Genomic DNA, 27087 nt, shown 5'->3' on the forward strand with positions numbered 1-27087 from the left:
GACTGGAAACTCTAACTCACAGGGTACTGATTATATGAAAGCCTTTTGCATGTGTTTGTATTTTTATCTTTGCATCTTCACTCAGGTTTCCCTGGTCAAGACAATTCCAAGTTCTTTTACAAAGCAAGTTTGTGTGCCGGAAGCTCTGTGAGGCCAAACTGAAAGGCCAGAGATTGGAACAGAGAAAGTTTTATTGCAAGGCCAAGCAAAGAGAACAGGTGACACACGCCCCCAAACCCCAAATGCTTCAAAGGTTTTTGGGGAAAAGGTTTTATAGGCAAAATTCCGGGTGAGGGCTGCAGGTATGTTACTTTCCTCTGATTGGTGAGTGGTGAGGTAATAGGGCAGTGCTCCAGGAATCTGTTATTCAGCCTGAAGTTACCATCTTCCACCTGGGGGCGGGGTTGGGAGGTGGCTTGTGTGGGTACTCGGTCACTCAGTTGTGTCCAATTCTTTGCAACCCCATGGACTGTAGCCCACCAGGCTCCTCTGTCCATGGGATTTTCCTGGCACGAATACTGGAGTAGGTTGACATTTCCTCCTCCAGGAGATCTTCCCAACCGGGGAAAATCAAACCCATGTCTCCAGCATTGGCAGGCAGATTCATTGAGTCCAGTGTAATCAACTTGCCACTAGGTAACTGGCAAGGGAGGAGGCTTAGTTCCTGTAGAACTAAGCATATTGTTATGTATATTCCTTTAGGAGGAACCAGGATCCTACTTTAACTGCTGCACTATAGTTTTTATATATATATATATATTTTTTTTTTTTTTTAATTTATTTGGCTGTGCTGGGTCGTCGCTGCTATGTGGGCTGTTCTCTAGTTGTGGCCAGCAGGGGTTATTCTCTAGTTGCAGTGTGCAGGCTTCTCATTGCGGTGGCCTGTCTTGTTGGGTCACCAGGGAATGGTGGCTCAGCAGTAAAGAATCCAATGAGGGTTTGATCCCTGGGTCAGGAAGATGCCCTAGAGGAGGAAATGGCAACCCACTCCAGTATTCTTTCCTGGGAAGTCCCACGGACAAAGGAGCCTGACAGGTTACCAGTTACATGGGGTTGTGTCTAAGGGTCAGATATGACTTAGGGACTAAACCCCCACCCCTACCACCTCTTGCTGCAGAGCACAGGCTCTAGAGCAGAGGGCTTCAGTAGTTGCAGCTCCTGGGTTTAGTTGTCCTGCAGTATGTGGAATCTTCCCAGACCAGGGATCTTCCACCTGGGGGATGGGACCTTCCACCCATGTCTCCTGCATTGGCAGGCAGATTCTTTACTACTGAACCACCAGGGAAGCCCCTGTGAAACAGAAGGGAAGGAGGCAGGGCACAACCTTTAAAGAATGACATAGCCTGAGGTCACAACATAAACTGATTAGAATCAACTGCCTAAGATGGCTCTGAGAGCTGGACCTTGATCCTCAGTATGAAGTGAAGTGACGTGAAGTCGCTCAGTTATGTCCGACTCTTTGCGACCCTGTGGACTGTAGCCCTTCAAGCTCCTCAGTCCATGGGATTCTCCAGGCAAGAATACTGGAGTGGGTTGCCACTTCCTTCTCCAGGGGATCTTCCCAACCCAGGGATGGAACCCAGTTCTCCCGTATATTGCAGGCAGACGCTTTAACCTCTGAGCCATGAGGGAAGCCTTGATCCTCAGTATACACTCCCTCCTTGTAATACATCAGCAAGCTAAATGACACACCCAGAGGTTCCATGACAGTTCCAAGGTCAACCATCAAAGATCAAAAGTGGGTGGTAGCCCAATGACTGGAAATCTCCACCCCTTCCCCCCAAATAGTTGGAATAATCCTCTCATTCATTAGCCTTTGAAATTACCCAGTCCATAAAAGCTAACCAGGGGGGCGCTCCCCTGGTGGTTCAGATGGTAAAGAATTGGCCTGCAGTGCAGGAGACCTGGGTTCGATCCCTGGGTTGGGAAGATCCCCTGGAGAAGGGAATGGCTACTCACTCCAGTATTCTTGCCTGGAGACTTCCATGGACAAAGGATCCTGGCAGGCTGCAGTCCAAGGGGTCGCAAAGAGTCGACACAACTGAGCAACTAACACTTAAAAGCTAATCACACTACATTTTGAGGCTTCACTTGCCCTCTTCCGAAGGCCCACACTCAGTGGACTGTGTTTCTCTCTGAATAAATCCACTTCTTATCACTTTGTCTCTCATTGAATTCTTTCTGTGATAAGATATCAAGAACCTGAGCCTCATTAAGTGCTGAAACCAGTTCTGTGACTTCAGTTGGAAGACCATTGGCTGGGTTTGTGTCCCGGCCATGTGGGTTCAAGTCCCAGACTGGCTTTTGGCTAAGTTTGAGTCCTGGAACATGAGTTCAAGTCCCAATCTAAGGTAAACTGTTTCACCTGCACTATAGTTTTTTATTGTTCCTCCTTTGTTTCTGCTTCCCCCCCTTCCTTGACTAGCAACTATTTGGATCTACCCTTTGGAACCCGGGGAAGTTCTTGGGAGCTGAAGCCTATTTCCAACAATCAAGAAATGGGGGACACAGTAAGACTTCCATGCCCAGGACCCCTACCCCGGGTCCTGCTTGGTCTCACCTCTTTATGAGTATACAAGTACCCATAGCTTAAAAATTCACCAACTTTGCCGTTTGGGGAGACATTGCTTTGGGAGAGATCCCCAGGGTCCCACTTACTTGCAGCAAGTAATAATAAGTCCTTCCTTCTTCTGTTTTTTACCTTGGTTGTGTCTAATGGCTTGATAACCACCAAAAGGTCAACCCAGTTTTCAGGTAACACAACTGCAGAACTCCATCTAGTCCTGATAATTACTCTCTTAGCAGGAGAAGGAACTGATGGACCGAGAACAGAGGTGATTATCTTCTAAGGATACCCACAGATGAGGAAGGCAGGAAAAGGAGCACTAGGGAAGCCTGAGAGGAATGAATGAAATGAGAGGAAACAGATGGAATGGGGTCTCATCAGTGAGGCCAGAGGACAAGGTGAAGGGGATTTCTTTTTCTCAAAAACTCTCTTAAGATGAACAAATTTCTTACTGTCTTATGAATACATCAAGATAGCTGAAAGACTGGACTAATGCCGCCATGCCTACCCCACCTTAACTGAGCCTCCATACTGAAGCTCACATCTCTATTTCAGCTCCAAGCATTCATTTTCCTTCTGCCAGGACAAAGGTCAAGTCACACCCAAGTCATACTTGGAGATAAGGAACAAAACCCTCTCAAATCTGAATATGCACCATGTGAGGAGAGAGGAGGAGAAGGGACCAGGAGGAACGCAGAGATTCCTTGGTGACCCTTTGCCCTTGGACACCCCTCCTCCTTACACTCTGGATTAAAGAGCATTAGGGAGCCAAGAGAGGAAACACATGTGGTGGTTAGAGACCTGTGCCTGCCTGTTCCCTACCTACACCTCGTCATCTCACCACACCCTACACCTCTCCTTACACTCCCCTTCAGCTCAGGAACTGGGAGCTACAGAGAGGAGAGGAGGAGGAGGAGGAGGAGGAAACAAAATTCCCTGCCCAACTCCAGCCCCACGCCCAGCACAGACAGGAGGTAGGCAAGCCTGCCGAGAATACTCAGAGGGAGTCCTGTGATCAGCAAATAGGTCCCAGCCTGGAAAATTCGCTGAGAAGAGATCAAAGGTGAAGTAAGAGATGGAGAGGAGGATGGAGGAGGGGGTAAAAGTGAGGGATCCTGAGAAGCGGAGGAAGGACACAGCAGGGCTTCAGACTTGGGGGCAAGGTGGGGTGGGGGTGGGGAAAACAGCTAGATGGAGTAAGAGTTGGTGTTTCCCCGATGTCTCTCAGGGAATCTTTCCATAACCTTGTAAGGAGACTTGCACAGGTGTGACAGGGAGGAGCCTTGGTGCTCTTCCTGGTTCTAAGGAAGGGGTGACCTTGAGCCAGCGAGACTGTCTTTCTCAGTGTCTGCCTGTGTGATTTCTCTGTGTGTCTTCCCCTGGTATCTGTTTATGCCACGGGTTCCCCGAGGCCACCTCTCCTCGGGAGACAGAAAGGTTGCAGGGGCAGGCCGAAAAAAAAACGAGAACAGGTTGGGCAATGTCCCCCTCTTCCACCCAACGGGGCGACGAACGGAGGGTTCCAATGAAACCGAGAGGCTTAGGGGAAGGGTGTTAGGGTTTCGCCGGGCCCCTTGGGTGCTGTCCTCCACTTGGTGCTGAAATCTGGGCGGCCTCACCTCCGGTGGGCCCATTCCCGGGCCTAAGGCTGCAAATGGCCAGTCTCCCTAATCTACCTGGGGGGGTGGTGCCTACCTCTGCCCCCGCACACCTAGCGCGGTGGCAGGCGGGAAGGCGGGGCCTGCACGAGCCCCACCCCTGGAGACTGCAGCGCTGCCTTCTCCTGCGCCCGCCTGCCGCTAGCTCATTGCGCCTCTCCTGCAGTCTGATCGGTACCGGCTTTCACTCCCGCTCCAGCCTCCACGCCAGCCCCCATTTCGGCTCCAGCCTCGCACTCAGCTCCGGCTCTCAGCCTGTCTGCATCGCCCCCCTCCTCCCGGCTCCTGCCCTGAGCCAGCAGCTCCTGCCCTGAGATTCCGTAGGCAGACCCTCAAGCCATGGCTGGTCCCTTCTCTCGTCTGTTGTCTGCCCGCCCCGGGCTCAGGCTCCTGGCTTTGGCTGGAGCTGGTTCTCTCGCCGCTGGGTTTCTACTCCGATCAGAACCTGTTCGAGCCGCCAGTGAACGACGGAGGCTGTATCCCCCGAGGTACCAGTGTCTCAGGCGATCCGGGGAAAGGGGGGAGGGGGGAAGGTCAGGCAGGTGGTGATAGGGGTGGAGATGATAATCTGGGCAATAGAGAAGGGGTATAATCACCGAGGTTCTGGAGTGGGGCGCTGTGCAGTCTGGAAACCTCACTGGGGTGGCGGTGAGGGGAGGCCAAAACCATAAGGTGAAAGCATTCCTGGGGACTTGGAACCCGCAGTTCCCGCCCCCAAGGCCAGCTCTGGCCCTGCGAGTTCTGGCTGCACCTACTCTGCTCAAATTCCTAATTGAGAGACCAGGAACTATCCTTTCCGCTCTCCTCCATCTCCCTTTCCTGCTGTTCTCTCCGGTTTCCTGAATTCCCCTCCTTAGTCTTTCCCCTCCCCCATCCCTAATGCTGCTTCCATGGGAGAAAAGAACGGAGCAGATATGGGAGAACTGAGCCTCCAGCCAGAGGAAGCTAGAACTCTTGGGAAAGAATAGATCCTGAAAGTCCCTAATGAGATTACCAAGGTTTAGCCCCGCTCTAGCCTCCCCTCCTCCCAAGGAGCAAAGCCAGGCATGCTCCCAGCAGAGTGCACTGGGTCCAGGCCCCCTGTGCCCTCCCTCCATGGTTACTGGGTACCCCCTCCCTAGTGCTGAGTACCCAGACCTCCGAAAGCACAACAACTGCATGGCCAGTCACCTGACCCCGGCAGTCTATGCCCGGCTCTGCGACAAGACCACACCCACTGGCTGGACGCTAGATCAGTGTATCCAGACTGGCGTGGACAACCCTGGCCACCCCTTCATCAAGACTGTGGGCATGGTAGCTGGTGATGAGGAGACCTATGAGGTAGGGGGCCCCAGAGTTTCCCGGTAAAACCCTGTTCATCTTCCCAGCAATCCCAGTTCCTACCCCCTGAAGCCCCTCACTTTCCCTTAAGACTGGACCATCCATACTCGTGTTTTCCGACCCGGTGAAATCAATCCACAATGAAATCTTGGGAAGGGGTTCCCTCTCCTTAACCACCTTCTCCCTCTCAACTCCCCCTCAGGTATTTGCTGAGCTGTTTGACCCTGTGATCCAAGAGCGACACAATGGATATGACCCCCGAACGATGAAACATACCACCGACCTGGATGCCAGCAAGGTAGGTCAAATATCCCACTTCTGATTTGCATTGCCTTTTGTACAACATACTGTTTTTCTCCAGTCCCTTCCACCATAATTATTCTCTGACTCATAGTCATTATACTGCTGAGCTTTCAAGTCTCAGTGTGGGGAAAGAGTTGTATGTTAAGGAGCAGCCGCTGTGGAGAGGAGCGGGCGTTGAGAACGGCTACACCCCAAGGTGGGCAGTGTGGGGGAGGGTTCACAATGAATGCCCCTTCAGTTGGCATGCTTGCCCAATGGGCTGTCCTTCCAGTGCAGGCAATGAAGACTCCTCTAGTTCTTATGGTCTCTGCTTCCCAAGGCCCTCAGCTCCCATCCACCTTGCTTCTGTGACTTACCTTAATTTCTACCATTCCCCAGATCCGTTCTGGCTACTTTGATGAGAGGTATGTATTGTCCTCGAGAGTCAGAACTGGTCGGAGTATCCGGGGACTCAGCCTGCCTCCAGCCTGTACTCGGGCAGAGCGACGAGAGGTGGAACGTGTCGTCGTGGATGCGCTGAGTGGCCTGAAGGGTGACCTGGCTGGACGCTACTATCGGCTCAGTGAGATGACAGAGGCTGAGCAGCAGCAGCTAATTGATGTGAGAGGCTTTGAGAGGGAGCTGGGCAGGGGTGGGGCAGATGGAAAGACAAGAGAATCAAGGGAGGCTGGGCCAGATGAGGTAGATGGGCTCTGAGAACCCCGGGGGCTACTGTGTAGATTCTTAACCCAAGTCCCTTTACCCTCCTCAGGACCACTTCCTGTTTGATAAGCCTGTATCTCCATTATTGACTGCAGCAGGAATGGCTCGAGACTGGCCGGATGCGCGTGGAATCTGGTATGAGGCTTAGCTTATCCCAGGCTCCTAAAAGTGCCCCTTTTTTTCTCTATCTCTCCCTTGCCCTGCCTCTTAATTCCAGTTCCTCCCTCTCTCCTGCCTTCAGGCACAACAATGAAAAGAGCTTCTTGATCTGGGTGAATGAGGAGGATCATACACGGGTCATCTCCATGGAGAAGGGTGGCAACATGAAGAAAGTGTTTGAAAGATTCTGCCGAGGCCTCAAAGAGGTTGGAGAAGAATGTATAAGGGAACTAGGTGGGAGGACTTAAGGAAGAAACTAGAATATGTAGATGGGGATATAACTTATCAACCAACCCAGGACACTTTTCATAGTGAAAGAGATTACCACCAATCACTGTAGTCGGACAATAGGTATAAATCAGAACTGTCCAGGGCATATGGTACTGGTATACATGGACCAGGTATACATAAATCTGGGTATGGTCGTCCTAAGAATAGGAAGATAGAAAGAATGTCAGCAATCTAAGGAAGTAAACAAAGCAGTTGCCAAATAATGCAAAGAAGGAATTGAGATGGTGAGTCAGTGCCTGGGGGGTATGTTGTGGAATGTGCAGATATAAGGGGAAGGTTTAAGCTTGGACAGATATAAGGAGTGAGGGGTTGGTATGTTCGTGATTCTCATGTAACCACCCATTTCTGAGCCAAGGTAGGCCTTTACTCTAGATTCTGTCCTTCTTACTAAAGTAGTATGTCTAGATTTTAAGCTGAATGGGAGGGAAAACAGGGAAGGTGGAAGATGGAATGGTTTAAGTTCCAGACTGTGTGGCTCTACGTGAGGGGTTGAACTGAATCCTCAGTCCTACAGGAATTAGGTCTCCATATTTGAGTCTAGATTAGAAATTCCCATGAATCCAATCGTTATTGTATGGTCTCATATATACAGTTCTGTTTTGGACTTGTAAAGGGAAAGAACTCTCCTTCTTTTAGAATCTTAGCGGGAGGTTCCTATTATTTTTAGCGGGTAATAGGTAACATATCTTTGACCCACTGAAGTGGGTAAGGAAGTACTTTTTATATGTCTTAGTATTCTCATCTGTAAAACTGGGGTAAGAAGACTTCCTACATTTAAGTGGTGGGGATTAAGTGAGATAATGCATATAAAGCATGTGGCCCATAGTAAAAGTTCACAAGTGTTAGCTGCTGTTATTATTCTAGAGGGAAGGATTTCCTCTTGTTCAGCATTATAATATCCCCCATGCCATGGGTCTTTCTGAACTATGAACAGGGTCCCCCTTAGGTTACATAGTGGTCTTCACGAACATTACCCTGGCAGATCTCCAGTCTCTTCAACTCTAGTGGTCATCTTCATGATTGGGATGTTTAAGTGGAACAAGAACACGCTTCCCACACTCCTCCCCCACCCTCCACAAATATGAGTCCAGCTCTTCTGCTCCATTTTCACCTTTCTGCTTTCTCTTTTTCCACAGCTAACAGGCTCTCTTGCCTCTTCCTGTTGCAAAGCCTACACCCTCATTTTCTGGCTGAAAGAATTCTTCCAAGCTCTAGCTCATTAGCAAAGTAAAGATGTCAATGCATGCAGAACTCCCTGAATAATCAATCCTTTCTCAGTTCAGTTTACCACCTCCGTTCATCTCCCCAGATCATCCTTAGCACATCATTCCCTGAAGTTTCTCTTCTTCCACACAGGATATTTTTGCACAATCTCATCATGATGGGCTTGCAACATCAAAAATATCTTTTATGCATGATAATAATGAGCCATTTCCACCAAAAAAAAAAAAAAAAAGCAGTGTCATTCTTTCACATCCCAAATCTTTGGTTCTAGACATATTTCTAGAGCTCCTGTGGGTCCAGCTAAGGGAGGGTTTGCACAGCCCTGACATGTCACTAACGGAGGCTTTGTGCACGCAGGTGGAGCGGCTGATCCAGGAGCGTGGCTGGGAGTTCATGTGGAATGAGCGTCTGGGATACATCTTGACCTGTCCGTCTAACCTGGGCACTGGACTTCGGGCAGGAGTGCACATCAAACTGCCCCTGCTGAGCAAAGTAAAGGAGTTGGGCTAGAGAGGAGTGTGAGGGAGGAAGTGGCCATGTGGGGTGGAAGAGGGAGTGTGCGCTTTGGGAAGGAGCAGCCGTTGTAGCTCTAGAGTCAAGGGAAGGAGCTCTGGGCAGCTTCAGGGCTCTTTCGGGTAGGACCAATCTCAGACTATTGACCCTGCCTCCAAATCTCTGTCTCCCCTCTAGGATAGCCGCTTCCCAAAGATCCTCGAGAACCTAAGGCTCCAAAAACGTGGAACTGGAGGAGTAGACACAGCTGCCACAGGCAGTGTCTTTGATATCTCTAATTTGGACCGACTGGGCAAGTCAGAGGTGAGATTCTCAGGGATTATGGATAGGTCTGTGGGGGGTGATTTGACAAGGAGTGAGCCTCAAGAATGTAATGGAATCTGAAATGAAACTCAGGTTGACTGGGGGGAAACTGGCCATGAGTTCCCAGAGCAGGCAAATCAGTGCTAAAGAGAGTCAGCTTGTGGGAAGCAGAGATCAAGGGTCAGTATCACCCAGGTGGAGCTGGTGCAGCTGGTCATCGATGGAGTAAACTACCTGATTGACTGTGAACGGCGTCTGGAGAGAGGCCAGGATATCCGCATCCCTCCACCTCTCCCCAACAAGCATTAACTCTCGTCCCCAGTGGATGACTCAAGACTCCCAGGACCTCTGCCATTCTAATGGCAGCCCCTTCTTGCCCTGGGTGCCATCATCAACCCACACCCCCCTGTCCTAGTAAAGGCTCCATGCTATGCTTCAGTTGTCTGTGTTATTTCTAATGGTGGGATGAGGAGGAACTAGCTTCCAGGAGAGAAAAAAAAAAAGGCAATGGGATTATTTATGATGAAAAGAGACTCCAGATATGGCATGCCAGGAACACTGATTCTCAGGTGGGTGGAAAGCATTAACATTCTACCCATATTCCATCAGCTTCCTAGGATAATTACATTGCACTTCCATTTGCACTTTGTTCGTTTTACTTCAAATGTCTTTCCCAACAAATCTCTCTAACTGCAGAGACAGGCTCATAGCAGATTGCCAAGGAAGCAGATGGTCAATGCCAGGGCCCAGGAGGGTTGTGACCAGTCCTGGAGACCCCAGGCTGTGCTTCGACCTGTAATAAGACAGAGAATGGAAGGAATATCACAACTCTGTTCCCCAGGAACCACTGCTACTTGGAGACTATTTGCCTGGAGACCCCTTCACTCTCAGATCTCCCTGAGTTAGGGCTCTGATTCTGGGCCAGGAGGTCGGGAGTCAGTCTGTGCAGTTAGGGACTCACCTTCCTGCTCCAGGCTCTCCATCCCCTCATACTGGGCCCATGCAACTGCTCGTCGCTGCTCGGGACTCAGAAAGGCCATTTGCTCAGGAGTGACAGCCACCGCCTGAACACTGGTGAGACTAGATAGCTGGGTGGGGCTGAACACCACCTGGGGATGGGAGCAGGCATCAGGACATCCATTGTGGCCCTCTTCTATGGTCACCTCAGACCCCATCCCATCAGTGCTTACAGCAAATTTAGGAGCAGGGATGACAGAAATGGCCAGAGGGGTAAGGCCCTGGATCTGTCCTCGCAGCAGAGCGGAGAGAGCCAGGTCGGGGATTCCAGCTGTCAAGGCAAGTGGGGTGGGCCTCCAGATGTTATCCTACCCTGGCCTTCTCTAACTACTCCCAAAATATTTTTCCTCAGACCTTCCCCAGCATGTCTCTAGCCTCTTACCTAGGTGCCTTAGACGCCCACCTTAAGATTCCAGAGAAGTCCTCCACCCAGTCAATTCAGTGTGGAAACTGGCCCCTGACACCAGCCCCAGCGGTGGCCTAGTCTCCCTATACCTGCTATTGTGCCAATTTCAGTGAAGATCTCGGGCCCCCAGTTACTGACTGGGCCAAAGCCACCAGGCAGCACCAGGAGCTGGGCCAGAACCTCCAGTTGCTCTTCAGAACATGGGAGATGCAGGTTGCCCAGGAAGAGAGCTGCTTGGCTGTGGAAGAGTGTGAAGAGAAGGGAGGAGGATTCAGCCACAGTGACAGGGTCCATGGTCATGAGTTGGTGGTAGCGATGACTTGAAGTGAGATTGCTTCCTCGACAGGATCACTCCTGCATGATCCTTCCCCAGTGAGCCCACCTTCCCCACAGGACCACAGCCCACCCTCTCCTCTATGTGTGACCTAAACTCCCAACTGCTGATATGCTGTAGCTCCTCAGGCCGAAGTCCACACAGTGCATAGCCCAATGCAGTCAGGTGGAGGAAATCCAGGTGGCTCGCGTGTCGACCACTCTGCCGCAGGAAACTGGAGACCACCACCCGGAGCTGGAGTTGGGGTGGAGGTCACAGGATAAGGAGAAAAGTCATGAGGAATTCATGGATGGGGAACTAGCTGCTTAGGGAAGGGACAAGTGCTACTGGATTTTCTTATTAGTAAGACCTGAAGAGCCAATTCTGTGCTGCGCTTAGTCGCCCAGTTGTGTCCGACTCCTTGCGACCCCACGGACTGTAGCCCTCCAGGCTTCTCTGTCCATGGGGATTCTCCAGGCAAGAATACTGGAGTGGGTTGCCATGCCCTCCTCCAGGGGATCTTCCCAATCCAGGGATTGAAACCAGGTCTCCTGCACTGCAAGCAGATTCTTCACCGTCTGAGCCACCAGGGTAGCCCAAAGAGCCAACAACCATGGGGAAGGTTGAGGATCAAAAAAAGAGGACAGGAAAAGAGGCCAAAGGGAAAGGAGGCAGGAGGAAGTATTATGTGTCCAGGGCCTCAGTAAATAAATCACTGCTCTAACTTCCTACTAGTATGGAGTATTAGGAAAAGATAGAAAGCATGGCCATGTATGGTCACAAGACAGAAATTCCTTGGGCTTTAGATGGCCTGGAGGCATTTGGAAGGTGGTAGAGAGGAGGAAGATGTTACCTGGCTTGAGCTCCAGCCATCTATCTGCCCCAGGGTGCTCAGCACGCCCCAGTCCACCAGGCTCAGCTCCTGGAGTTCCCGCTCTCCTAGACCTATTAAAAGCCGACCCAGCTGCAGGATCTGCTCAGGACGGAATCCCCGGGGGGGACCCCACAACTGGAGAAAGAGAGGAATGGTATGAATGGGAAAAGCACGAAATTAGGAGTCAGAATGCCGAGGGTCAGTCTTGCCTCCGACCTGAACTGTGTAACTCGAAGCAAATCCCTTGCTTTCTTTGGGTCTTTAGTTTCTTCAACCGTAAAATGAGAGGATTGGATGAAGGTTCCTCTGACTAAGGTGTTATTGAAAGAACTCTAGAGTCTCAGTAGGAAAGAATAGCAGATTCTAGTCCACGAGTTCCAATGTGCACCAGACATGAGGTGGGGGGTAGCAGGGGCAAGATACAGATGCCCAGACCTGATCCTCAGAGCATCTTTCTTCAGTAAGTCTACAATGGGATCCTCAAGCATTTCAAACACCTGCTCCCCAGATGATTCTTTCTTTAATAATTTTTTCCCCAGATGATTTTGATACCTGCTAATGTTGATAACTTCTAGTCCCTCTAACCATTTCACTAGCTTCCTGTCCTCAGTATCCATCCTCTCAGACTTCCTACTCAGGATCCAAACCCTCTAATTCTTTTATGTCCTATGTCCCCCATCTCTCATGCAGCTATCCGTTTCCATGTGTCCCATACCACACCCAACCAGCTTCCTATGTTCAACCTCCAACCCTGACTGGACTCTCCATCACTAACCTGTTTTGCCTTGCCCATTGCTGCCCGGAGTTCCTCAGGCCCAAGTCCTGGGTCTCCTGCAAATAGTGCGAGGCAGTCCTCAAAGTCCAAGAGCTCCATCTCTGCGATCTGGGTTGCAGACCAGGCTGATGGGAATGTCCCTCGTACATCTGCACAGTTTGGCACAGGTTCTAAAGGAGGAAGGCAGGGTCGGGGGTCAGTACAGTACTAGAGCATGCCCAGAGTGGTCAGGTCCAGGGGCATGAAGGGTGGGGGCCATGGTGGGTGGGGGCCTCCTCTCAAAAAAAAAAAAAAAATCCCAGAGAGATATTTGTAGATGGAATGACCCCTCCAATCTTTAAAGGACAGGCTAATACGGGCAGTATGGCTCAAGGGATAACTGTAGTGTGAGATTCATAGGACTCAAAGATATTAGAACTGGTGACTGGGGAGGACGAGCCCCTCATTGTACAGATGGAAGACTGAAGGGCTTGCCCAGGGACTGAGTGGCTGATCTAGGTTGAAACCCGGGTTCCTAGCCTCACAGTGTCACCTTCCTCTATCCTAAGCACGTTCCCAGCAGAGAGCACCACACTTATCCAAGCCTAGAGCTGAGTCAGCTGTTAACAGGGCTAAGAGAGCAGGGAAAGGGGAGTCCTGGGCTAAAAATGTAATGAGTGATAAATTCACAGAGGTATAGAACCCTACAACTGGAAGAGGCCTTGAAGATCATCTCTCACTGCTCTGGGCTTTATAGATTAGAAAACCCCAGCCTAGAGTGACCTTGTACAAATCTGCTGAAAGGGCACAAGTCTGATTGCGTGGTAGATACTTCTTTCTGTACCCCTTGCTGGAAGTATGGGCATCCGGGCCATCTCACCCGGGAGGTTCTCTGCAGCAGGCCGCACAAGCCCAGCTACCAGCGCTGCTTTCTTGGGAGCGAGCTGTGGCCCCGCACACAGCTGTCCAGCTCTGCTCTGCTCCCAGCTCTGCTGCTTCTCTAGGAGTCGCTCCAGGGTCTCTGGGCCCAAGGCCTCCTGGGAGAGAAGGTAGAGGGAGGGTGGGCAGAGCCAGGCATGTCAGGAGCAGCTGCTACAGATGTAATTCCGAAGTCCTGTCTCTTTTCAGCAGCCTCCCCCAGATTTGGGCTTCACATCCTTTGCCTTCAACTTCCTTGGCCTTAGCGCCCCCCTGAACTAGCTCCCCAGTCCCCTCTCTGCTCTCACTCCCTCCTGTGCTCCTTCACCTCACCCTGGGGATCAAGGAAATAGCCTCGGGAGACAGAGTGAATACTAGGCGTCCTGCTTGCTCGACTTCATCCTGGCTCCATAACTCTGGTTGCCTGAGGGACAGAAAGAAGATCAGGATGCTGAATGGACTGTGAGGAAGAGGAAAGACATGCTGAGACGGGGGACTCAGGGCTCCAGGGGCCTCTGGCATACTGAATGGGCTGCGCTGAGGAGGGTGGTTGAGAGGGTGGGTGAGGATGAGTTAGAATCTGGACTTGCCGGAGGCCCATACCCAAGAACAGGCTCCTGCAGCAGCAGCCATCCCAGCTCTGTGGCAAACGGCCCTCCGAGGCAGAAGCCTTGCAGCTGACTGAGGTGGGCCAGCAGGATCTGCAGGGGGATCCGCCGTGTGCTCTCTATGCCCAGGAATCCAACCAGGGGCCCCAAGGTCTCCAGCACTTCCCTTGACACTGTTGTCTCCTTTGGGGCCTGGAGGGGGATCAGACCTTGGGACGACATCCCTCTGACTCAGAGGACCAGTCTCTTTGATCAAGACACAAAGACCTTGTCTCCCTCTAGCTCCCGATCCAAGATCCAATGAAGCTTATTGCCACTGTCCACTTTTCTAAACTATGAGCCCAAACAGGAGCAGGTGGAAAGACTGGGAGGTGGAATCTAAGGAATTTCTAATACTCCAAGGGATATGAACAAGAAACATGAAGCAGGCTATCAATGAATGGAAGCCAAAGGTAGATCTAGGGCCCTGTAGACAAAAACCTGCCTGGCAGCAAACATTTGAGTCTGGGCCTAGAAGACAGAGCATTGTCTGAGTGATGGCAGTGGCCCAGGCCACAGTTCTGAGTTTGGTGGGGGGACTCTTACCAGGTTTTGTAGTGCCCGCTCTGCCAGGGCTGCCCGGTGGAGTGGGGTCAGGGCCAGCAGCTGCTCTGGAGCACCTCGTACCAGTTCCACCACTAACATGATGGATTCATTGGACAGTCTATCCATCAACTGGACTCTGTAGCAATTTGACAACAGGAGGACTTGGAATTGAGCCAAGTTGAGAAGGGAACCACAGAATGCCCCATTCCCCAGACAAGAGGTAACACCAGACCAAACCCTGTGGCCCTGGATAGGAACTGATATTTAACAGACCCAGATCCAATTTCCACCACAATGCTTACAGGGAGAGAACAACGGGAGAGACCTATTTCCAGTCTTCTTGGGAAGAAATGATGAACAATCCTACCTCATCTAATAGAATAAAAGAGCCCAGATGTTAAGTATCATTAAATCCCCTCCCCCATTTTATGGATTAAAAAATAGGTTCATATGGACTTTCCTGGTGGTCCAGTGGTTAAGAATCCACCTTGTGACGCAGAGGACGTGAGTGTGATCTCTGATTGAGGAACTAAGATAATGCCACAGAGCAACTACTGAGCTCGTGTGCTCTGGAGCCTGAGAATGACAACTAGAGAGTCCATGAACCACAAAGAAAGATTCCACTTGACCCAGTGACGATCTCGAGTGCTGCAACTAAGAACCAACACAGCCAAACTAATTAATTAATTAGAAAAGAGGAATCCACCTTCCAATGCAGGGGATATGGGTTCAATCCCTGGTCAGGGAACTAAGATCCCACAGACCATAAGCCAAAATGAGGACCCAGCACAGTGAAAAAAAATTTCTTTAATTTAAAATAAATAAAATAAAAAACTGAAACAGATTCACAGAGACCAAATGGTGGGGTCTTACTCTCAATTCCTATTTCCCACAGGACCACCCTTCCTCTATTTATTGTGAGAAGGTCCCCTCTGATTTGTATAATACTATACAATTGACCCTGGAGGAGAGCATGGCCACCGATTTCAGCATTCTTGCCTGGAGAATTCCATGGACAGAGGAGTCTGGCAGGCTACAGTCCACAGGGTTGCAAAGAGTCAGACATGACTGAAGTGACTTAGCACTCATGCACCAAAGTTTTTTTAGGTGTTATCTCATTTGATTTTCATGGTAAAACCTGGGGGTAAGAGGTATGTTAGAGAAGGAAATGGCAACCCACTCCAGTACTCTTGCCTGGAGAATCCAATGGACAAAGGAGCCTGGCAGGCTATACAGTCCATGGGGTCACAAGAGTCAGACATGACTTAGTGACTAAACCACCATCACCACTCTTTCACAAACAGATTTGAATGGCATTTTTAAAAAGCCTTTTTGCAGAAAAATCAGAGTGATACTCTATACTCTACCTAAGGTTACCAAGTCTGGAACTGGGCCAAGTAGTACAAAAGCCCAGATCTGTGGAAAGACCTTTAAAAATGTAAGGATAGAGTCAGCTCCTTCCCAGAAATACTGACTGGAGTCAGCCTTTTCCTGCTCTGACTTAAGGTTCAGTTGGCAATGAGGTGGGGATGGAGATGATATGGGGGAAAAAAGCCTGTGAGTGAGATACTCATAAACTCCGAGTCTCTAGTTTAGGAGGAGCCTTGGGTTCATCAGTCTTCTCTCTCCTCACCCATACTTCAATCTGTTCTGTAACATTCTTGCTGTGGGGTCATCCAGACTAGGCTTGACTAGCTCAGAATTCACCACCACAATCTTCCTCATATTGTACAAAACTCTGATTTTCATTCACTGGTGCTAGTCCTGCCCAATGGGGTCATTCAGAAACATGCCGATCTATTTTCTATTTGATGGCTCCTGGGGTATTTGGACACATTTATCGCATGTTTTGGAGGAGCCTGTAGGCTACAGTCCATGGAGTCACAAAGACTCAGACATGACTGAGCGACTTCACTTTCACTTTATCACATGTTTTATACATTTTCTCTTTACTTACTCCTCTGAACATACTGAGAACACAGTGCCCTAAGGAGACTACAGTCCTGTGGGGGCAGGATTGAACCATTACTTCCCTCATTTTATATATTTAATTTTAATTACTTTTTTTGGCTACCACACAGCTTGTGGGATCTCATTTCCCCAACCAAGGACTGAACCCAGGCCATGGCAATAAAAGCCCAGAATCCTAACCACTAAGCCACCAGGGAACTCTCACTTCCCTCATTTTACATATTCTACCAGTATTAATAGGGCCTAGGTTACATTAAGACTGCTTGGCAGGTCACGTCACAATATTGCCACCTTCAGCTGCCCCATTTTGGGGGTCTTGTTGGGGGAGCCACTCAACATCTAGAGCAACTTTGAATAGCATCCTTCACTTTAGGCTGTAACTGATGTCAGGGAACAACCAGACAGAAAAGCACCACCTCTGGGGTGTTTCCTAAGAGCAGCTCTTCCACCCCAGGCTGAGCCTTCTGAGAATCCAGTATCTCCAGGTGTAGCCTTACGGTAAGTCCAGGAGGAGCTTGGTGTCCAGCCCACTCAGCTCTGGCCCCAGGGTTGCCAGCTCTGGCTCTGGCATTGCCATCCTCCGCTGTAGCTCTGCCCAGATACAGGTCCTCTGTGGGGCAGAGTAGGGAGGCAGGTTCAGGACAGAGCTCAACACCGAGCCTCGGTTCTCTACCCGGGGTTCCTGCCTCCCTGCTCCCACTAATGCCCAAGCATCCGTCTCACCAGGCTCCTTCGGACCCCAGTGGGGAGTTGATAGATCATGTGGACCACTTCAAGGAAGTCTGCCATCCAGTTGATCTGCTGCAGAAACTTACAAGACATGCCCCCTGCCAGCGTACCCAGAGCCCTGTGGGTGTGTGAGTAGGCACATGCTCATTCAACACATGCCACAGCCTGTCTGCACCTTATATCAACATTCTCAACACGAGGACAGATGTTCATTTACAGTAATTTGCAGTTTGAGAAATATTAAAAATATATATATATATATTTTCGATAGATATTCTCATAGGTCTCCCACGCCATTATTGTTTATCAGAGAAGAAAATAAAGATTTACAGAGGTCAAGTGACAGTTCAATATCATCCTACTAGAAATGTTGTCAACTGAGGCTAGAACCACATCTTCAGATGCCCATGGGTTTTTTGCTGGGGGTGGAGGTAAAGTGATCCTTGCTCCTGTTAATTCCTGCTTGGTCAGTGGCTCTGAGGGGTTAATCAGCAAATATCTATCAGAAGCTTACACTGGGCCAGGCACTGTGTTAGGTACCTTATATGCCTTATCTTGTTTAATCTTTACAACTACCTATGAGGTAGGTACCATGTCAATACTTATTCTAAAGAAGGGAAAAATGAGGCTTAGAGAGGTTGAACGTCTTGCTCAAGATCACGAAGAGGAGACAGGGCTAGGACCTGAATCTGAGTCTTCTCAAAATCCCTGAGATCCACTCAGGATGGATGTTGTGCTCTAGAAGGGCAGGAGGGTCAGGAGAAGAGGAACCAGGAGAAGACCCACAGGCTGACCTACAGGTCACTGATCCTCATACGCCTCTCACCCCCACCCCTGGATATCATATGGTGCCTGGCACACCGTAAGCGCTCAAAAAAATGTTAGTTGAATTAAACTCACAGCTCATTACAAGTTACTTACTGCAGATTCCTGAGGGTCAGGTTAGTGGGCACTTGCATCTTCTCCCAGAGAAACTGTGCCTACAAGAGAAAGAAAGAGGAGCTGCTTCCCAGCAGAGCTATTGCCCAGGAACCTAGGATGCCTTGGACCCAGGGCTGCCACTCCACCCTGTGGGTCCCACCAGCCTCCTACTCTCCCCAGTGCCCACTCCCTGGGAAAGAGAGACAAATAGGGGGAAAGGCGAGGAAGGAAAAGCGTCCTAAGGGCTGCTGGGAGTAAGGTGCCCAATCTAGGGCTGAGGGATGGGTGAAGGAGGTGGAAAATGTTGAGAGAAGGGAGTTCTAGGCTAGTGGGAAGAATCACCTGCTGCTCAGACCAGGGCAGGTCCCTATAGCGCCTTCGGTCTGCCAGCAGAGCAGCAGCGTCCAGCTGTAGCAGCTTTAGTGGGAGCAGGGGCAGCAGGCAGTCTGGCCAGATGGTGGGGATAGGCTGTCGGAGGGGTAAAGTGTAGCAGTGTAGTGACAGGTGAGAGCGTCTGGACTCAGGCCTCAGAGAAGAAGGGGAACTACGGCGGCAGGAGGGGACCTGAAACTAGAAAGGTGGAGTGGCAGGTGCCACCCTAGCAGGGCACACTCTAGAGCCCTCGCGGTTGTGGTCAAAGGTCCCTGCCATCTAGGCACCTGACGGACTAAACTCCCTTAGTCGCTCTGAGCCTCGGTCTCTTTTTCTGAAAGCAGGGTGACTGCCCTGGAAGATTCCTCAGACCCTCGGGGCTTTGATGTTCTAGGACATTATGCCTTCCTGCTTCGGGACAGAGAGAGCTACTAAGGTCTTAGAGAACACAGAGCTAATGTAGACACTCGGGCCACTTGCAGGGGGAGAATGTGAGGCAGTGCCAGCTGTGTGAGATAGCCCTAGGATGGGGAGAAGAGCTTAGTTGGCAGAAACCACACACACACCCGCACACACACACACACACACTCGTACCTGTCCGGGGATGCACACAGCTGCACCAGCTCCTGCTGCACCCGTATTTTTAACACCATCTTTCACCTGCATGAGAATTGGCTGTGTGTGTGTGTGTGTGTGTGTGTGTGTGTGTGTGTGTGTGCAAAAAGTGGGGAGGTTTGGGGGTCCTTCCCTGGCCACAGGGAAGGTGACCCCTCCCAACCAGAGCCCTCCTCCCTGGTCGGCTATCTCCCTGCTGCTCTCCTACCCGGAAGGTCTGCAGCAGCGCCGCAGTCTGGCAGGCCGAGAGGCGCGCCAGTTCAGGGGCCAGGCAGGGACAGGCCCTCAGCAGAACTCGCCTCGGGATGGCCTGGAGCGTCTGGGAGCTGAGGCCTGGAAGCAGAGGGTGCAAGGAGCAGAGTTCCTCCAAGGACAGCTGGGGAGCGAGAGAGACAAGAGGCTTGAAGAAGACGGGCCAGGTCGAAGGGAAGGGGACAATCACAGTAGAGAGAGGCAGCAGGGGTGAGAGGGAGCCAGGGAGGAGGGGGACGGAGAGCTTGGGCCGTGCGGAAAAGTTGCTGCCACTCACGTCACGCCTCGGGAGGAGCCGTCCAAGCAGCAGGACAGCCTAAAGCAGGAGGGGACAGGAAGCAACAGCACTGAGGCCCTGGCAGCCAGGTCCCCGAACAGGTCCCTAGGGCCCAACCTCCCAAACTCCCAGCTCCCGTTCCACCATTCCCGTGACCAGCCCTTCTGCATCTGAGGAAGAGGGATGAGGGGGTTCTTCTTGGGACAGAGGAAAAGGAGGCTTCGGGGCGGGGAGGGGGCCGGGCAACAGCATCCTTGAATGTAATTGTCTTGACTGAGATGCCGGGGGATGGAAGACGGAAGCCAGGGAGTGGGATAGGCCCACCTGGGCAGGGGTGATCCTGGCTCCTCCAAGGGTGGGAAGCATGGCCCTCAGCTGCGGCTCTGACAGCTCCTGCAGGAAGCGGAGCCCCAGTTGAGGGAAGAGAGGAGCCCAGACCCGGAGCTCCCGGGGGCTCAGCACCGCTCCTCCAGATGAGCGCAACACCCCCAGAAGTTCATAAGCTACCTGTAACCAAAGAAGGTTTGGGTCTGAAGAGAAAAGACAGGCGAACCTAAAGCCTCCTCTCTAATCCCACATCTGGATATTCCAAGGCCTGGGCTGTGGCTTGGAACCAGGGATAGGACAGGAGCAGTTTGGGCTCAAGTCATCAAAGGAAATGCTGGAGATGTCGTGGACCAGATGGAGTAGAGTCAGGAAGAGGTGGTAACAGGTAAACGTGGCCAAGGAGTAAGGAGATTAAGAACGAAGGTGGATGTGGTGGGATGAGGGCTGGCTCCAACTGTGCTCCAGCTTGGCTGAGGTGAGTGGGCACATCTTCCACACAGACCACCCCCCACGGGAAGCCTGGAGTTCTTGAGGGCCTGGGCCAAGGGGCTCACCCGTCCTTGTGGGCTGAGGGTCCCGTTGGCCGCACATTCCAGCAGCCCCCGTTCTACCGGCCCCATTGGATCATTCAGGGGAACCAGGCTCTGCAGCTCCTCGGGGGTCAGGAAACAGGCGAGGGGCCCCAGCCTGAGGAGGGCATGAAGCTGGCCTTCATGTGGTCACTGAGGCTGCTACTAAGGCAGGGACTGTGTGGGTACAGGGAACAAGCACTCTGACCGCTGAACTATGAAACGTGGGTGCCACAGACAGGCCTCTCTCCCAGGCCCTATGATGCCCTGGGGCCACGCCTCCTCTGTTGCCCCTTCCCTCCTGGGACCCCAGCCTGTCCTGGCAGCTGCACCTGCCTCTACGCCACTCTGGCCTTGATCACTGGCCCCACAGGCACTCACCTGCGCACCTGCTCCTCTCCATCCTGGACACTCTGGTTCACCAGGCTGCGCAGCACATGTCGGGCATGTCCTGGCCCAAGACCTGCTGCTGGCCAGCTGTCCTCCAGGGCCTGGATCTGGAGTGGGGAAGGTCAGCTCATGTTGGGATCACTGTGGGACACTTGTGGGGAGGGGCTCACTAGCAGACAGGTTACTGATGCCATCCCACCTGTCCGAAAGCTTGCTAGTCAAATAAATGAATCGTTCTCATACCTGGTGAGGACTGAGCTGCATAAAGTTCTCCAGAGGGAGATGGGGGAGCAGGGGCAGTGCTGCCCAGAGCAATTCCTGGGGCCAGGCGGGCACTTCCCCAAACAGCTCAGGGGCCAGGAGTCGCCTTGCCAGAGCCTCCTTCTGTTCAGGCCTCATTCCAGGGCTGTAATCCCGGATGGCGGCCAGGCTGGGGAGAGAGTGGGTCTCACCCCTTTGCCCTGTCCCCTGGCTCTGTGCAGCCCCGCTGCACATGGACAAGAAGGACTCCCTAGTGTTAAGAGAAGGGGCTGTTCTGGGTGTGTGGGCTTCCCTGGTGGCTCAGCTGGTAAAGAATCTGCCTGCAATGCAGGAGACCTGGGGTCAATCTCTGAGTTGGGAAGGTCTCCTGGAGAAGGGAATGGCAACCCACTCCAGTATTCTTGCCTGGAGAATCCCCATGGATAGAGGAGCCTGGTGGGCTTAAAGTCCATAGGGTTGCAAAAACTTGGACATAACTGAGTGACAAAGCATAGCACAGCTCTGGGTGGGTGGGGTTGACCCTGACAGGATCGGGAGGAGTGGTACAGAGTCCTTACACACTGTCATTGGCCAACAGGGATGGTGGGAAGCGCATCAGGTCGGAGACAGCCAAGAAGGGGATGAGTGGTGAGAGGTCAATGAAGAGCTGGGAGGTGAGGCGTGGGTACCGCTGCAGCAGCAAGGCTGTCAGGCGACCCAGGGCCTGCTCCTCAGATGGTGGCACCTGTGGGGGCATGGGAACAGATGCCAGCTCTGGAGATACCCACTCTCTTGGCCCCAGCTCCTCTTGCATTCCTCCTGCTGGAGCAAGCCTGCTGCCTGTCTGGTTCCAGGTGCTCTTGATGCCTAGATTTCCCCCGCCACCCTTGTCCCCCTCTCCCTCCATGCCCACCTGCAGCTGAGCCCAGGAACGGTGCATGAGCGTCAGGAAGCCCTGAGCAGCCTCCCTCTCTGCTGAAAGCACCAGCTGCTGGAGGTTTTCTGGCGGCATGTGCAGGTATGCCTGGGCACAGGAGGTCATGGTGGTTATGGCCTCACTGGGCACAGCTCACCCAGCCCGCCCACACACCCTGCCCCCATCTGTTACCTGCACTAGAATCTGCAGGGCCCAAACACTCTTCTCTCTCTGCAGCAGATCCCACAGCACGGGCTGGTGGGGAGACAGACAAGATGCCAGGAGAGTTGTCCCCTCTGTCCCTCCAGCAGCTTCCCCAGGTCCACTCACTAGGATGCTTGTCCTTCTTCTGAAGCTGTGTGTGTGTCTCCTTTAGGTCCGGGACCGCAGTCTTTAACTTCTTCTATAGCCTTTGCCATAGCTGGCTCAGTAAATATTTGGAGATATGAACCAAATTTGGACGAGGGCATGGCAACCCACTCTAGTATTCTTACCTGGAGAATCCTATGGACAGAGGAACCTGGAGGACTACAGTCCACAGAGTCAAAAAGAGCCAGACAGGACTGAAGCGACTTACCATGCACACACGTGAACTAAATTATTACATTTCACTGGTCCCAGGAATTGAGAAAGGTGGGCCCTACCATGGAGTAAGGACTCTTTACATTCCCCACAGCATCTAGCAAAGTGCTTCACACATAACGGGAACTCAACAAATGAACTATGGTGTTCACATATTCCAGCCCCTTCACTCTACAGAGAAGAAAACAAAGCCCAGAAAAATCAAAGTAAATTGGCTAAGACCACACCTGTGGCATAGTCAAACCTAAAACTTCTGATCTGCAGTCACCCTGAATTTTTCTCATTTCTGCCTTATCTTCCTATATTTTGCCAGTTTCCAATTCTCACTCTCTAGGGACAGAATTAGAGCCCTCTAACTTGATCCCTTTCCTTTCTGAAGCAGAAAGGAGGTAAATCAAAGAGCTAGGAAGAATAACGAGATAACATTTATTATATATTGTCTGTATATCACATACTAGCGCTAAGCCCACAGCCGGTATCATCTGATGTAATCCTTACAGCCATCCTAAAAAGAGTGGCACCATTATTCTCCACCGTTTGTTTTTCCTTTTTTTTTTTTTTTTGAGACTTTTTTTTGGCCATGCCACACGAATGTGGAATCTTAGTTCCCCAACAAGAGGTTGAGCCCGTGCCCTTGGAAAGGAAGAGTGGAGTCTTAACCACTGGACGGTCAGTAAAGTCCCTCCACCATTCATTTATAAAGGACAAAAGTATTGTTCAGAGAGGCTGAAAACTTGTCCAGGGTTGATCACAGAACTAAGGTGTGAACCCAAGCCTGGATGACTCAGAGCTGCGAGCTTAATCACTGCTCTGCTGTCTCTCAGTGAGATCGTAGAGAATTCCCATGGAGACCCTTCCCTCTGCTCCGGGAACTTTCACTTTGGCAGATCACTCACGCTGAAGCAGGCCAGCAGCTCCATCTTGCTTAAAGCGGGGCTGGAGCTGTCAGTGGGGTCAAAGCCCGGGGCTGGCTGCTCCTCCTGTTCCAGGAACTCCCCGACGGTCCGCAGCACGCTGCGCCGGCCCTCTGGGCGGAAGGCATCCCAGAAGGAGCAGTTGTCTGGGAGACTGGAGAGCATCAGGGCCTGACCCAGCATTCCCTGGGCCTCGTTCCCTCCGGCCCCTGGCCCCAGGAGGAAGGTCAGCAAGCGCAGGAGATAGTGTAGGCGTGTGGGGTGGGCAAGGGCTGGCACAGAGGACTGACAGCGTGGCAGCTGGGACAGCATGCCAAGCAGGAAGGGGCCTGGGGCCAGGCAGAGTGGGGATGGTCCCAGCGGTGGCAGAGAGGGCAGAAGAGGACCCAGTAACCCCTCCAGGAAGCAGGTGTCATTGCCCCCACGACTTATCCTGCACTGGCCAGCTAGCCAAGGCCAGGAGGGCACCAGGGCCTCATACATGGTGTCATTGGCACAGACCATCAGCAAGAAGCTGCCCCCATCTGGGCAGCGTTCCCCACACGGTCCGATGTAGCAAGGGGGGAAGGCTGTGACATCCGGGGTGGGGCCCTGGCACACGTGCTGAACCCAAGCCTGGTTGCTGGGGGGCACAGCCTGCAGACTTGCTTCCCCACAGAGCCGCTCGGCCCACAGAGTCTCATTCTCCAAGAAGCAGCCCCAGAAGATCTCTGGGGTCAGAGGGACAGGGGGCAGGCCTTCAGGGCAGCTGGTAGGGGGTTGGAGCAGGCCAGCACAGAGCCGCTTTACCAGGCGGCGGTTGGGGCCCGAGAGGGTGGAAAAGGAGAGGTTGCCACAGATGGCGTCTAGGAACTGCTCAGGAAACTGGTCGTGGCAGGCCTGGAGCCAGCCTTGGGCACCTGGCGCCCATGAGACTGCATACCACACGGCTGTCTGGCAGATGGCAGCGGTGCTGGGAGGGGGCTGCGGGGTGACAGGCTTGGCGTGCTGGCAGAGCAATTGGATGGAGAAGTTGGAGATGCTGTAGGGTGGTGCCGGGCCTGAGAGGTTCTCGCAGAGGGCCTCCACAGAGATGGCCCGCCGCTGGCGAGGGCTGATGTGGGCTGAGGGTTGGGAAGTCCTAGGCAGAGGCACCCCCGTGCTCAGGCAGTGGAGGAGGGCAGGGGGTGCGGGTGGCGATCCAGACAGAAAGCCCAGTGCCCGGGCATCCCAGGAGAGGTTGTGCCGGATGCCCCTGGGAGCAGAGGGAGGAGCAGGCAAGCAGCTGGTCAATTTGCATTTCCTCCACTTGAGGTTTCTGGCCCTGGCCCAGAGCCCCGCAGGGAGGGTGACAAGCATAGGCTTTTCCAAAAGTGAGGTCCCTGGGAGTGACGGTGTTTAAATGTTGGGATGGGGGAGGGGAGAGAGATCTGTCCCTCCAAGGCACAAAGTCACCGGAGTTGCCCAGCCAGAGCCCCTTCTGTCCACCTGGCCCCCTTCTTTCTCCTTTCTGCACATGCTTTTAGGTAGCTTAAATAAAATAAAACCTTTGGTTGGCCTCAGATCAGGACGTCTGCCCAGCGACTGAATATGTCCACCTGTGCTCTGGTACTGTTATACCCAAACAGTAAGGGGAGGAGGAATCAAACCTTGTCCTCTCTTCCCATAATCTATTAGTTAACATTTATCAAGCACTATGTGCCAGGCACGGGCTTCCCAGGTGGCGCTAACGGTAAAGAACTCGCCTGCCAATGCAGGAGACGTAAGAGGCGCAGTTCGATCCCTGTGTTGGGAAGATCCCTGGAGGAGGGCATGGTAACCCACTACAGTATCCTTGCCTGGAGAATCCCATGGACAGAGGAGCCTGGCGGGCTATGGTCCACAGGTTCACAAAGAGTTGGACGCGACTGAAGCGCCTTGGCATGCACACACTTCTTCTAGGTGGTTGACACATACAGTATCAACTCATTTAATCCCTTGTGAAAACTCCGAGGCAGTTAATATTACCCACAGTTTATGAGCGAGGAAACTGAGGCATAGAACGATACTCTAACCTGCCCAAGGTCACATGGCTAGGAGGAGGCAAAGCTGGGGCGCCGACCACCAACAGTCACCCTCCCAAACCACTAAACCACAGCCTTCTCATCCGCTTCCTCTCCTGCCCTGAAAGCTGATGGCTTCCCAGGCCCCGCCCCTCAGAACTCCTCTCTCCTTACTCACCACAAGAGCAGCTGCTGAAGGTTGCCTAGGAGGGAAAGGGAAAGGAAGAGGACTACCCCAGTCTCAACCTTGCTGGCCCTGCCACAGCCCAGCCCCGGACCTGATGGCACTCACCTCCCTGGCACTGCCCATTGGCATCGGGCTCTGGCTGCCCCAGAATGGAAAAGACCTCATCCTTCAGGGAGTCAGTGATGCGCAGCAGCCCCTCCTGGAAGGTAGCATAGAGGGGGGCCCCCACTGTGCGCAGCAGACCCCCCCAAAGAGCCTCCTCAGAGCCCAGCTCCCCCACTGGGGCAAGCAAACCCAGCAGACCCTGCAAGAGGTGGGGGGCTGGCTCCCTCCCATCGAGGCCCGTGGCGTTGGCGGGGTCCACGCTGGGCTGCACCCGCACCAGGGCCTGCCAGCGCGTGCCCTCTAATAGCAGCAGCAGAGAAGGCAACCAGTCAGCCGCCAGAACGCAGTCAGAGGGCCCATCACGGGTGCAGGGGGGCCGGGTTGGGATAGGGGGTCCCCCGGGAACTAAGGCTCCCAGCAGCACCTCCGCGAGTCCACTCAGCACACCTGCCTGGTGCCCCAGGAAGTCCCGGGGGGTCTGCTCCTGTCCCAGCAGGGCCAGCACGTCCCCTAGCAGCCCTAGCATTGGCTCCCAGTCCGGGCTGCCCCTCAGCGTCACTAAGAAATCGTGGAGCCGGAGGGCAGGGGGCTGGAGAGGTGGGGGCTCTCCCACCGGTCCCTCCCCCATTCTCCCAGGCTCAAAGGAAGAAGAAATGTTGGCCAGGAAGGCAGAGAACCGTGAGCGGCTGAGGGCCACCTGGGGAGCTTGGTCCAGAGCAGAGAGTGCTGACTTCAGGAGGGAGAGACCCGAGTCCAGAGGCTGAGACCCAGTAGGGACCAGAGTCACTGTAAGGAGAGAAACCTGAAATCACCAAGGAGGGAAAAGCCTGGGACCCAAATTCAGCCCTGGCCTGGAGCCCAGTCCCTGCCTGGATGAGGTGCAAAAGATGGTGAGCTGAGTCCCTTTCAACAACCCACATTAAGTCTTGGCCTGATTTCTTAACCTTCATTTATTTTTTTTCTCTAACCAGTTAATCTCTGCATTCTTAAGTCTCTTTCCAGCAACCATCCCCATCATGCCCAGCCCAGCCCACTGTCCCCCTCACCTGTACAGGACAGCAGAAGCAGGGGCCGGAGGCTCAGAGCCATGTTTCCAGAAGAGTGCAGGTACTAGAGGTGAGTTCTGGTTATTCTTACCTTGTGTGGGAGAGCCAGGTGAGGACGGGGCATGGCAGGCAGCCCCAG

At 52.6% G+C, this 27087-nt stretch overlaps 3 protein-coding genes across 6 annotated transcripts in view; 2 read left to right on the top strand and 1 right to left on the bottom strand.

Annotated features, from left to right (window-relative positions):
• Positions 1-27087, top strand: part of SERF2 (small EDRK-rich factor 2) — a 202927-nt gene that overhangs the window by 107553 nt on the left and 68287 nt on the right. The window lies entirely within an intron of this gene.
• Positions 3439-9473, top strand: LOC129634228 (creatine kinase U-type, mitochondrial). Of its 4 annotated transcripts, none has more exons than XM_055556270.1 (10): positions 3439-3540; positions 4424-4712; positions 5346-5544; positions 5747-5842; positions 6226-6447; positions 6599-6684; positions 6791-6914; positions 8581-8715; positions 8914-9039; positions 9235-9473. In XM_055556270.1, exons 2-10 carry the CDS (start codon positions 4564-4566, stop codon positions 9346-9348), a joined length of 1251 nt encoding a protein of 416 aa, XP_055412245.1. In that variant the 5' UTR covers positions 3439-3540; positions 4424-4563; the 3' UTR covers positions 9349-9473. The 4 variants fall into 4 exon arrangements, with proteins under 4 accessions (XP_055412245.1, XP_055412243.1, XP_055412244.1 ...); XM_055556268.1 differs by having other exon boundaries at positions 3490-3629; XM_055556269.1 differs by having other exon boundaries at positions 3494-3629; positions 4391-4712.
• Positions 9608-26991, bottom strand: STRC (stereocilin). Its single transcript, XM_055556235.1, has 29 exons — positions 26949-26991; positions 25903-26688; positions 25789-25813; positions 23572-24823; positions 22286-22348; positions 22091-22201; positions 21756-21922; positions 21181-21367; positions 20929-21044; positions 20533-20665; positions 19976-20158; positions 19652-19690; positions 19331-19498; positions 19102-19167; positions 18478-18603; positions 18136-18194; positions 17209-17332; positions 16983-17095; positions 14515-14650; positions 13925-14121; positions 13655-13745; positions 13284-13440; positions 12425-12594; positions 11629-11784; positions 10888-11030; positions 10552-10700; positions 10230-10327; positions 10001-10148; positions 9608-9832 (listed from the first exon to the last, which is right to left on the bottom strand). Exons 1-29 carry the CDS (start codon positions 26989-26991, stop codon positions 9744-9746), a joined length of 5295 nt encoding a protein of 1764 aa, XP_055412210.1. The 3' UTR covers positions 9608-9743.

This window comes from Bubalus kerabau, chromosome 19 (genome assembly GCF_029407905.1).
Source record: "Bubalus kerabau isolate K-KA32 ecotype Philippines breed swamp buffalo chromosome 19, PCC_UOA_SB_1v2, whole genome shotgun sequence".
Lineage (NCBI taxonomy): Eukaryota > Metazoa > Chordata > Mammalia > Artiodactyla > Bovidae > Bubalus > Bubalus kerabau.

Bases quoted from the DNA above. Each gene is read 5' to 3' on its own strand.
- LOC129634228 (XM_055556270.1), top strand. From the start codon at position 4,564: ATGGCTGGTCCCTTCTCTCGTCTGTTGTCTGCCCGCCCCGGGCTCAGG. The intron at 6,448-6,598 runs GTGAGAGGCTTT...TACCCTCCTCAG, and splicing joins AGCAGCAGCAGCTAATTGAT to GACCACTTCCTGTTTGATAA. The intron at 6,685-6,790 runs GTATGAGGCTTA...TCCTGCCTTCAG, and splicing joins CCGGATGCGCGTGGAATCTG to GCACAACAATGAAAAGAGCT.
- STRC (XM_055556235.1), bottom strand. From the start codon at position 26,991: ATGGCTCTGAGCCTCCGGCCCCTGCTTCTGCTGTCCTGTACAG. The intron at 21,045-21,180 runs GTATGAGAACGA...TCCCCACTCCAG, and splicing joins TGCAGCTCAGTCCTCACCAG to ATCCAGGCCCTGGAGGACAG. The intron at 10,701-10,887 runs GTCACACATAGA...ACTCTTCCACAG, and splicing joins ATCAGCAGTTGGGAGTTTAG to CCAAGCAGCTCTCTTCCTGG.